This window comes from Pongo abelii, chromosome 3, assembly GCF_028885655.2.
Source record: "Pongo abelii isolate AG06213 chromosome 3, NHGRI_mPonAbe1-v2.0_pri, whole genome shotgun sequence".
Lineage (NCBI taxonomy): Eukaryota > Metazoa > Chordata > Mammalia > Primates > Hominidae > Pongo > Pongo abelii.
The window spans coordinates 195,142,149-195,155,058 of NC_071988.2; the positions used below are offsets into that span (position 1 = coordinate 195,142,149).

The 12,910-nt window shown below is 34.8% G+C and overlaps 1 protein-coding gene across 2 annotated transcripts in view; it reads left to right on the forward strand.

Annotated features, from left to right (window-relative positions):
• GALNTL6 (polypeptide N-acetylgalactosaminyltransferase like 6) overlaps positions 1-12,910 on the forward strand; it is a 1,265,432-nt gene that overhangs the window by 1,098,945 nt on the left and 153,577 nt on the right. For both annotated transcript variants that reach the window (XM_024246076.2, XM_024246077.2), the window contains one exon: positions 4,004-4,121. In XM_024246076.2, coding sequence (XP_024101844.1) covers positions 4,004-4,121 — 118 coding nt within the window. The remainder of the gene's footprint in view (positions 1-4,003; positions 4,122-12,910) is intronic.

Sequence of the window (12,910 nt, forward strand, 5' to 3'; positions counted from 1 at the left end):
CCTAAACACATGAATAATCATATTGAAAGTAAGTGATCTAAATAACCCAGTTGACATGCAAGATGCAACTATATGTTACCTATAAGAAAACTATTTTAAGTGTAAAGACACAAATAGTTTAAAAGTAAAAATATAGAAAAAGTTATAAATACTAGTATTTAGATAACACAAATCCAAATAAAGCTGGAGTGACTATAGTAATATGAAGACAAAATAGATGACAGAGTGAAGAATATTATTAGGGATAATAAAAGTCATTTCATAGCAATAATAAAGTTAATTCATCAAGAAAAAAACAACAAAAAAGCCTGAACATTTATGCATCTATTAAGAGAGCTACAGAAACATGATGCAAAAAACTGACAGAATAGCAGGAAGAAATAAACAAATCCAGAATTATAGTCATAGATTTCAATACCCCGCTTTCAGTAATTGATACATCAAGGAGACATAAAATCAATAAGAATATAGGAGATTTGAACAACAGTATCAACCAACTTGACCTAATAAATATTTATAGAACACTCTACCCAACAGGAATAGAATACGCATCCTTTTCAAATACACATGGAACATTTACCAAGATAGACCATATTCTAAGCCATTAAAATGTCATAATAAATTTAAAATAATTCAAGTCATACAAAGTGTATTCTCTGACCACAATGGAATTAAATTGGAAATTAATAACCGAAGGATCTACAAAAAATTCCCCAAATATTTGGAAACTAAGTTATATATTTCTATATAACATATAGGTCAGAAAATAAAATAAAAGAGAAATTAAAAAATATTTTGAACTGAATGAAAATAAGAACATGATGTATTCTTATATTTGTAGTAGTCTGCTAAAGCAATAGGTAGGAAGAGATTTACAGTACTAAACACCTATATTAGAAAAAAGTCACAAATCAGTTATCTCAGTTTCCACCTTAAATAACCAGGAAAGCAGAGCAAATTAAATCCAAAGTAAGCAGAAGAATTAATAAGACTAAAGAGAAATCAATGAAATATAAAACAGAAAAACAATAGCGAAAATCAATGAAACCAAAAGTTAGTTTTTTCAACGGATTAATTAAATTGATAAGCCTCTAGCCAGACTTACTAGGAAAAAAGATAAATGATACAAACACGTTAACATTATTAATAATTATGGAAATGCAAAATAAAACCAAAAGAAGATACCACTACACACCGATTATCATGACTAAACTTCAAAAGACTGACCATAATAAGTGTTGGTGAGGACATGAAGTAAATGGAACTCAACACTGCTTCCAGGAATAGAAAATCATACAGCCACTTTGGAAAAGAGTTTGGCAGTTTCTTGAAAGATTAGACATACCTACTATATGATCTAGTTATTCCACTTCTAGGAATATTCCCAGGAGAAATGAAAACACACATCCACACAAAGATTAGTACACAAAGTTTATGGCAGTTTCATTTGTAATAGCCCCAAACTGGGAACAACCCAAACGTCCATCAACAGGTGAATGGATAATCAATTGCGGTAAATTCATGCAAATAGAATACTACTCTGCAATTTAAAAATAATGAACCATTTATACATGCTACAGCATGGACGAATCTCAAAATAGTTACATTGAATGGAAGAAGACAGATCCCCCCAAAAAATGTATACTGTATAATTCTGGGTATATATAGCTGTAGAAAATGCAAACTAATCTACAGTGATGGAAAGCAGATCAGTCATTGCCTGTTGGAAGGAAATGAGAAGAGATTACAAAGAGACATGAGGAAACTTTGACAAATAATGAATAGGTCCATTTTCAGTGACGGCTGCACGGAGATACACACAAGTCAAAACCTATCAAACTGTACACTTAAAATATGTGCAATCAATTGTATGTCAATTACACAACAATTAAGCTGTTTTTAAAACTCATGGACAAATATGAGTAAACACATAAATACAGTAAATAAAAAGTTTATTTCTTACCTGTCATTCACACCAATCAGGACAGGAGATACCAATTTATTTAGGTCTTTGTAGGAACATCAATAAAGGTACAGAAGATCCATTTGAATTTATGTTATTATATGTCTAAAATAACCTAAGATACACTGCATGGGTTTTTTATAAACTCGTTAAGAAAACAAGATTATTGTGTTTCTGACAATTTGTAATAAAAACTCAATTTAGAATTTTTCTTGCCCAATATCTTTAACACTGTATCTATGGTGGTTCTAGTTTTGAGATTCATTGTGCACAGTGTAAGTTTTGGTGCCCTTTGTCTCATGTTTTACACAAATGAGAATATGTTTGTATGACTTGGGACCTTTCTATTTGCAGTTCAGATTAAATAAGACTGAGAATTTCTGACTACTTATAACCAACACTTGCAGAAGTAATGCTTACAATTGGTAAAGTGTTCTTTGGGGAACTGCACTCGATAAATGTTACAATCCTAGTTTGTTGCAGCTTCAGTTGTAATTCCACTCTGAAATTCAGTGGGTGAAAAATGGGAAAAGATCAGGCTGCTAGAGAGAGGGATAAAGTAAGGTACATATGATTCTAGGATTTTTATTACAAACAAAAAATTACATGAGAATGTCTTTATATTATTTTCTGAATTCTGCCCACTTTCCCGGAGAAAAACCTAAATCTCTCTTCCAGTCTTGTAATCTCTTCATCTGCATAAAGCCTACAACTTCAAAACAATTCCTAGACTGAAGTAATTAAATCAAGTACCATCTTAGCATGCAAACTCTTTGAAATATATAATACACTTAGACAGATTCAGGTTTATGTTCCCCAAGGGCCTCATAAAGCATTACCAAGACTAAGTTCTCAGTTGTTCAATAAATTGGTGTCTACTATGGTTATGCATATCTTTTTGTGTATATCAACATTTGAAATGTTGTACTGTTATTTATAAATATCCTTTGTTTCAACAAAATTTTCAAAACTGTCACTTCAATTATGTGTTTTTATCGATTTGCTTGATCTGCATAAGGGTGTTCTCTGTTTCATATCCATTTGTATATAGTTATCTCTTTTTGCCTCCGAACATTGAAACAGAAACAGTGTTGTGGTGAAGAGCCCTAGCGCAGCCTCACCACACACTAGCCTCAGCCTTGGGCAACATTCCACCTCTTCTGCGTGATTCCTCAAACCGTGTGCATAGGGAAGTTGTTCACAGGGTTGTTGTGAGGATCGATCAAGGTAATTAGGTATAGATTTTATCCTTTAGACCAGCACATAGTGAGCAGTCCAAAAAAAAAAATGAACAAGAGCACCTTTGAACTGCAAAAATATTTAGGGCAGGGCCCACCAAGTGGTTATAATTATCTTATTACATGACTGAAATGCATCCTAGCAGGAGTGGAATACTTGAAATTATTATTTAATCAAAATTAATATTTCTTAGGCAGAGAAGACCTAAAAAGAATAGTATAAAATGAAAAGACTTAGTTTAAATTTCAACTTTGGCACATTAAACAACTAATTCTGGTTTCTTATTTTATTCTAACCTGCCGATCTGTAGTTTGTAAACTGGACATGACCTGTTCATAGTAGATGCTTGGTGAATGCGTACTGAGAGATTACTCAAAGATATTGTCTAGAAAAGCGTTTTCAATACTTTCATATGTCTGATAGTATAAGATCCCTTTAGTTTCAGGAAAAACCATAAAATTGAGTGACATTTCTCATTTTATGGGCCATTATTACTCATGTAGTAATATTTCTCACTAGTGATAAACAAGTGGAGCAAATGTGGCTCTGCAGGGCAATTGTTGCATTAAAACCTGAACTGCAAATATTTAATGCTTACAAGAATTCTTCTCCCTCCCCATCCATGTCCACTTCAGTGAGAGACCCAATGAGAACCCTATATCCACTTACAGAAAACCAGTGCTGAAAATTTCCACACAGCTGACCACTAAAACATATCTTGAATTTTACTTTTTTCCCGAGGAAAATGCCATTGTCTGTAATGTTCATAGTCCTTTAAAGATTATTTTGTTCATTTCACAGGTCTCCTGTTATGGCTGGAGGTCTCTTTGCTGTGGATCGGAAATGGTTTTGGGAATTGGGTGGCTATGATCCAGGTTTAGAAATCTGGGGAGGAGAACAGTATGAAATCTCTTTTAAGGTAAGCCCCGAGACCCTCTTCACACTATGTCTACATAATTTTGACAATTCTGATAGAATATCAGCATGTTGCTTTGTGACCTATGTTCTGGGATGACTTAATAATAATAATAGATGTGTCACCTTCCCAAGTGAGCTCTTGTAGTTTCTTTCTTTTTTGGTTTTTGTTTTTATTTTTTCTTGATATATAATCATTATACATATTTGTGGGGTACATGTGAAATTTTGAAACATGTATACAATGCATAATGATCAAATCAGGGTAACTGGGATATCCATCACCTCAAACATTCGTCTTTTCTTTGTGTTGGAAACATTACAATTCTTCTCCTCTAGCTATCTTGAAATATACAATAAATTATTGTTACCTATAATCTCCCTACTTGTATAAGGCCATTTTTGCATTGCTATAAAAGAAGTATCTGAGACTGGGTAATTTACAAAGAAAAGCAGTTTAATTGGCTCACAGTTCTGCAGGCTGCACAAGAAGTGTGGTGCTGGCATCTGCTTCTGGTAAGGGCCTCAGGAAGCTTTTAATCATTGTGGAAGGCGACAGGGAGCCAGCATATCACATGGTGAAAGCAAAGGCAAGAGACACAGGGGTGAGCTGCCACACACTTTTAAACAACCAGATCTCATGAGAACTCACTCACCAGCAAGGGGGTGGTGCTAAGCCTAATTCATGAGGAATCCATTCCCCATGATCCAAACACTTCCCACCAGGCCTCACCTCCAACACTGCGGGCCACATTTTGACATAAGATTTGGAGGTGACAAACAACCAAATTGTATCACCACAGTACTATCAAATACTAGAACTTATTTCTTTTATTTAACTGTATTTTTGTACTCATCAACCAACTTCTTTTTTTGCCGCCTCCCCACCCCCACTCCCTTCTATTCCCAGCCTCTGGTAACCACCAATCTACTTTCTACCTCCATTAGATCAATCTGTTTAGTTCCCCATATGAGCTAGGACATGAGATGTTTTTCTATGCCTGATTTATTTCACTTAAAATAATGACCTTCAGTTCCATCTATGTTCCTGCAAATGATAGTATTTCATTCCTTTTTATGACTGCATAATATTCCATTGTGTATATATACTACATTTTCTTTATCCATTCATCCAGTGATGGACACTTAGGTAACTATTGAGACCATTGTCACAAAACAACGGGAATGCAGATATCACTTCTACATACTGATTCCTTTTCTTTTGAAAATATACCCAGCAGTAGGATTACTAGATTATATGGTAGTTCTATTTCAGTATTTTGAGGACCCTCCATACTTTCCCCTAATTGCTACATTACTTTGCATTTCCACCAACAGTGTAGGAGCATTCCCCCTTTCTCTGCATCCTTGCCAGCATTTTTTTATTCTTTGTCTTTGAGAGAATAGCCAGTTTAACTTGGGTGAGGTATAACCTCAATGTCGTTTTGATTTGCATTTCTCTGATGACTAAAGATGTTGAACATTTTTCGTATACCTGTTGGCCATTTGTTTGTCTTCTTTTGAGAAATGTCTATTCATGTATTTTGCTCATTTTTAAATTGAATTATTTGAGGGGTTTTACTATTGAATTGTTTGAGTTCATTATATATTCTGGTTATTGTCAGATGGATAGTTTGCAAATATTTTCTCCCATCCTATAGGTGTCTCTTCACTTTGTTGATTGTTTCCTTGCTCTACAGAAACTTTCTAGCTTGATGTAAACGTGTCTATTTTTGCTTTTGTTGCATGTGCTTTTGAGGTCTCACCCAAAAAATACCTGTGCCCAGACCAACATCCTGTAGTGTTTCCCCAGCGTTTTCTTCTAGTAGTTTCATAGTTTTGGGTCATATAAATAAGTCTTTAATCTATTTTCAGTTGATTTTTGTACACGATGAAAGATAAAGATCTAATTTCGTTTTTCTTCACACGGATATCTCATTTTCCCAGCATCATTTATTGAAGAAACTGTCCTTTTCCCCATTGTATGTTCATGATGCCTTTGTCAAAAATGAGTTGGCTGTAAGTGCAAGGATTTACTTCTGGGTTCTCTATTTTGTTCCATTGGTGTATGCATCTGTTTTTATGCCACTACCATGCTATTTTGATTACGATAGCTTTGTGGTGTAATTTGAAATCAGGTAATGGGATGCCTCCAGCTTTGTTCTTTTTGTTCAGGACTGCTTTAGCTATTTAGGGCCTTTTCTTGTTCCCTACAAATTTTTGGATATTTTTTCTGTTTCTGTGAAGAATGTCATTGGTAATTTGATAGGGATTACATTAATTATTTAGATGGTTTCTGGTAGTGTAGAGATTTTAACAGTATTAGTTCTTCCAATCAAAGACCATGGTATATCTTTCCATTTTTTGTGTGTCTTCAATTTCTTTCATCATTGGTTTGTACAGGTTATTTCACTTCTTTAGTTAAATTTACTCTTAGGTATTTTTGAGCTATTATAAATGGGATTGTTTTCTTGATTGCTTTTCAGATTGATTTCTGTTAGTGTATAGCAACTTTATTGAATTAATTTATCAGTTCCAAGAACTTTTTGTGGAGTCTTTAGGTTTTTCTAAAAATGAGATCATGTCATCTGCAAAGATAATTTGACTTCTTCCATTACAATTTTGATGCCCTTTGTTTCTTTTTCTTCCCTAAGCACTCAGGCTAGGACTTCCAGAACTAGGTTGAATAAAAGTGATGAAAGTGAGCATCCTTGTCTTGTCCCAAATCTTAGTGGAAAGGCTTTCAATTTTCCCCCTTTCAGTGTGATCTTACATGTGGGTTTGTAATGTATGGCTGTTATCATATTGAGATATTTTCTTTCTATATCTAATTTGTTAAGAGTTTTTATCATGAAGGAATGTTAAATTTTACCAAATACTTTTTCAGTATGTATCAAAATGATCATATGCTTTTTGTCCTTGGTTCTCTTGATGCGATATATCACATTTATTGATTTGTATATGTTGAGCCATCTTTGCATCTTTGGGATGAAGCCCACTTGATTATGGTGAATGTTCTTTTTAATGTCTTATTGAATTATGTTTTGTCGAGGGTTTTTACATCTATGTTTATGAGGAATGTTGGCCTATAGATTTTTGTGCATGTGTATTAGGTATCAGTTTAGTTTAGGTATCAGGATAATACTGGCATTATAGAATGAGTTTGGAAGAATTCCCTCCTCTTCAATTTTTTGAAATAGTTTCAGTAGAATTGGTATTAGTTCTTCCTTAAAAGTTTGGTAGAAATCAGTAATTAATCCATCAAGTGCTGGGCTTTTCTTTGTTGGGAGACTGTTACTGCTTTGATTTCATTATTCATTATTGATCTCTTCAGGTTTTCTTTTTCTTCATGGTTCAATCCTTATAGGTTGTATATTTACAAGAATTTATCTACTTCTAGGTTTCCAATATTTTGGTGTATAGTTGTTCATAATGATCTCTAACAATCCTTTGTATTTCTGAGGTCTCATTTGTTGTGTTTCCTTTTTCATTTCTGATTTTATTTATTTGAGTCTTCTCTCTTCCATTTTTAGTCTAGCTAAAGAGTTGTTACATTTGTTTATCTGTTTAAAAAATTGGCTGGATGCAGTGGCTCACGACTGTAATCTCAGCACTTTGGGAGGCCAAGGCGGGCGGATCACAAGGTCAGGAGTTCGAGACCAGCCTGACGAACACGGTGAAACCCTGTCTCTACTAAAAATACAAAATTAGCTGGGCATGGTGGCACATGCCTGTAATCCCAGCTACTCAGGAGGCTGAGACAGGAGAATCGCTTGAACCCAGGAGGCGGAAGTTGCAGTGAGCCGAGATTGCACCATTGCACTCCAGCCTGGACAACAAGAACAAAAAACTCCATCTCAAAAAAAAAAAAAATTTTACAGTTCATTGATCTTTTGTATTATTTTATTAGTCTCTATTTTTAAATTCAACTTTTATTTTAGATTCAGGGGGTACACGCACAGGATTGTTACAAGCAAATATTGTGTGCTGCTGCAGTTTGGGTTATAATTGAATGCATCACCCACATAGTGAGCATGGTATACAACAGGTAGTTCTTTAACCATTGACCTCCTACTCCCTACCCCCTCTTGTAGTGATCAGTGACTTTTGTTCTCATATTTATGTCCATGTGTACTCAATGCTTATCCTCCTCTTATAAGTGAAAACATGTGATATTTGATTTTCTGTTACTGCATTAATATGCTTAGGATAATGGCCTCTAGCTGCGTCCATGTTGCTGCGAAGGAAATACTTTTGTTCATTTTTTATGGCAGTGAAGTATTCCATGGTGTATATGTACCACATTATCATAATTCAGTCCACCATTGATGGGCACATAGGTTGATTCCATGTCTTTGTTATCATGAATAGTGCTGCAATGAACATATGAGTGCATGTGTCTTTTTGGTAAAATGTTTTATTTTCCTTTGGACATATACTCAGTAATGAGATTGCTTGGTTCTATTTTTAGAACCAGCAACCAACCCCAGCATGGTAGTTCTATTTTTAGTTCTTTGAGAAGTCTCCAAACTGCTTTCCCCAGTGGCTGAACTAATTTACATTCCCACCAACAGTGTATAAGTGTTCTTTTTTCTCTGCAGCCCTGCCAACATATTCTATTTTAACCTTTTATTTATTTATTTATTTATTTATTTTTCAGATTGAGTTTCACTCTGTTGCCCAGGTGCAATCTCAGCTCACTGCAACCTCCGCCTCCTAGGTTCAAGTAATTCTCCTGCCTCAGCCTCCCATGTAGCTGGGACTACAGGCACCTGTCACCATGCCTGGCTAATTTTTGTATTTTTTGTAGAGATGGGGTTTCCCCATGTTGGCCAGGCTAGTCTTGAACTGCTGACCTCAGGTGATCTGCCTGCCTCGGCCTCCCAAAGTGCTAGGATTGTAGGCATGAGCCACTGCACCCGGTCTCTATTTTTACCTTTTAATAATAGCCATTCTGACCGGTGTGAGATGGTATCTCATTGTAGTTTTGATTTGCATTTATCTTACAGTTGGTGATGTTGAGCATGTATCAATATGTTTCTTGGCCACTTGTATGTCTTCTTTTGAGATGAGTCCTTTGCCCACATTTTAACAGGTTGTTTTTCACTTGTTGATTCATTTAGGTTCCTTATGGATTCTAGATATTAGACCTTTGTCAGATACATAGTTTGCAAATATTTTCTCCCATTCTGTGGGTTGTTTGTGTACTCTGTTGATAGTTTCTTTTGCGGTGAAGAAGCTCTTAAGTTTAACAGGCCCCACTTGTCAATGTTTGATTTTGTTGCAATTGCTTTTGAGATCTTAGTCATAAATTCTTTGCCAAGGCCAATGTCCAGAAAAGCATTTCCTAGATTTTCTTCTATAATTTTTATAGTTTGAGGTCTTACATTTAAGTCTTTAATCTATCTTGAGTTAATTTTTATATATGGTGAGAGATAGGAGTCCAGTTTCATTCTTCTGCATATAGATATCCAATTATCCCAGCACTATTTATTGAATAGGAAGTCCTTTTCCCATTGCTTATTTTTGTCAAGTGGATATCCAGTTATCCCAGTGCTATTTATTGAATATGGAGTTCTCTTCTCATCGCTTATTTTTGTCGACTTTGTAGAAGCTCAGTTCATTGTAGGCGTGCTACTTTATTTCTGGGTTCTCCAGTCTGTTCCCATGCTCTATGTGTCTGCTTTCGTACCAGTACCCTCCTGTTATGATTACTGCAGTCTTGTAGTACAGTTTGAATTTAGGTAATGTGGTACCTCCGGCTCTGTTCTTTTTGCTTAGGATTGCCTTGGCTATTTGGGCTCTTTTGTTTCTTCCATATGAATTTGAGAATAGTTTTTTTCTAATTCTGTGAAAAACGACATTGGTAATTTGACAGAAATAGCGTTGAATCTACAGATAGTTTTGGATAGTATGGCTATTATAACAATATCTATTCTTCCAATCCATGAGCATGGATTTTTTTTTCATTTTTATGTCATCTATGATTTCTTTCATCGGTGTTTTGTAGTTCTCCTTGTAGAGATTTTTCACATCCTTGGTTAGTGTAGTCCTACATTTGCTTTTGTGTTCGTGGCTATCGTAAATGAGATTGCATTCTTGATTCAACTCTCAGTTTGAATGTTATTGGTGTATAAAAATACTACTGAATTTTGTACATTGATTTTGTATACTGAAACATTACTGAAGTCATTTATCAGGTCTGTAAGCCATTTGGCAGAGTCTGAGGGGTTTTCTAGGCATAGAATCATATCATTAGTGAAGAGAGGTAATTTGACTTCTTTTCCTATTTGGATGCTTTATAGTTCTTTCTTTTGCCCAAATGCTCTAAGTAGGACTACCAGTACTATGTCGAATAGGAGTGGTGAGGATGAGCATCCTTGTTTTGTTCCAGTTCTTAAGAAAAATGCTTCCAGCTTTTGCCCATTCAGTATGATGTTGGCTATGGGTTTATCATAGATGTCTTTTATTATTTTGATATATATTTTTAATGCCTAGTTCGTTGAGGGTTTTTATCATGAAAGGATAATGGGATTTCTCAAAAGCATTTTCTACATCTATTAAGATGATTATATGGGCTTTGTTTTTAATTCTGTTTATGTGGTGAATCATGTTTATTGATTTGCATATGTTGAACCAGCCTTACATCCAAGGAATGAAGATTTCTTCATCATGGTGAATTAGATTTTTGATGTACTGCTGAATTTTGTTTGCTAGTATTTTATTGACGGTTTTTGTGTCCATGTTCATCAGGGTGACTAGCCTGTAGTTTTCTTTTTTCATTGTGTCTTTGTCAGATTTTGACATCAGGGTGATACTTTTTCATGGAATGAGTTAAAGAAGAGTCCCTCCTTGTCAATTTTTTGGAATAATTTTAGTAGAATTGGTACCAGCTCTTCATTGTATGGTTGGTAAAATTCGGCTGTAAATCCATCTGGTCTGGGCTTTTTTTGTTTGCTGGTTTTTCACTACTGATTCAATTTCAGAACTCGATATTGGTCTATTCAGTATTTCAGTTTCTTCCTGATTCAATCTTGGGAGTTTGTGTACTTCCAGGAATTTATCCATGTCCTCTAGATTTTCTAGCTTTTATGCACAGAGGTGTTCATAACGGTCTCTGAGGATCTTTTTTATGTCTGTGGAATCTGTTGTAATGCCTTCTTTGTCATTTCTGATTATGCTTACTTGGATCTTCTCTCTTTTTTCTTTATTAATCTTGCTAGCAGTCTATTGATCTTGTTTATCCTTTCAAAGAACCAACTTTTTATTTTTTTGATCCTTTGTATTGATTTTTGAGTCTCAATTTCATTTAATTCTGCTCTGACTTTCATTATTTATTTTTTTCTGCTAATTTTGGGGTTGATGTGTTTTTGTTTTTCTAGTTCCTCTAAGTGTAATGTTAGATTGTTAATTTAATGTAGGTATTCAGAGCTATAAGCTTTCTTTTTAACACTGCTTGTGCTGCATCCCAGAGATTTTGATATGTTCTGTTTCTGTTTCCATTTACTCTAAAGTCATTCAGGAGCAAGTTGTTTAGGTTCCAAGTAATTGTGTGGTTTTGAGGGATACTCTTTGTATTGATTTTTATTTTTATTCCACTGTAGTCTGAGAATATGCTTTGTATGAATTTGATTTTTTTGAATTTATTGAGACTTGCTTTATGGCTAAGCATGTGGTTGAGGTTAGTGTATGTTCCAAGTGCCAAGGAGAGGGATGTATATTCTGTGGTTTTTAAGTGGGGTATTCTGTAGATGTGTACTTTGTCCAATTGGTCAAGTGTTGGATTTAAGTCCAGAATTTCTTTGTTAGTTTTCTGCCTCAATGACCTGTCTAACACTGCCAGTGGGGTTTTGAATAGTCCCTATTATTGTGTGGCTGTCTAAGTCTTTTCATAAATCTAGAAGTACCTGTTTTATGATCTGGGTGCTTCAATGTTCAGTGCATATAGATTTATAATAATTAAGTCTTGTTGTTGAATTCAACCATTTGTCATTATGTAATAACCTTCTTTGTCTGTTTTTACTGTTTTTGGTTTAAAGTCTGTTTTATTTGAAGAATAGCAACCTTTGCTCTTTTTTGTTTACCATTTGCATAATAGATCTTTCTCCATTGCTTTCCTTTGAGCCTATGAGTGTCATTACATGGGAGATTGGTCTCTTGAAGACAGCAGAAGGTGGGCCTTTTTTTTTAATCCAACTTGCCACTCTGTGCCTTTTAGGTGAGGCATTTAGACCAATATGCGAGGTTTTGATTCTGTCATGGTGTCAATGGCTGGTTGCTTCATGGTCTCAATTGTGTAGTTGCTTTATAGGGTCTATAGACTACGTACTTGCATATGTTTTTGTGGTATCTGGTATTGATTTTTCATTTCCTTATTTAGCGCTCCCTTTAACATCTTTTGTAAGGCAGGTCTAGTAGTAGCAAATTACCTCTCTGGAAAAGATTTTATTTCTCCTTAACTTTTGAAGCTTAGCTTGAGGGGATATAAAATTCTTGGTTGGAATTTTTTTATTTAAGAATGCTAAAAATATGCCTCCAATCTCTGACTTATAATGTTTGTGCTGTTAGCCTGATGGGGTTCCCCTCATAAGTGACATAACCCTTTACTCTAGCTGCCTTTAAGATTTATTTCTTTGCGTTGACCTTGTAAAGTCTGATGATGATATGTCTTGGGGATGGTCATCTTGTATAGTATCTTGCAGGAGTTCTTTGAGTTTCTCAAATTTACATTTCAACCTCTCTAGCAAGACTGGAAATTTTTTTATAGATTATATTCTCAAATATGTCTTCCAA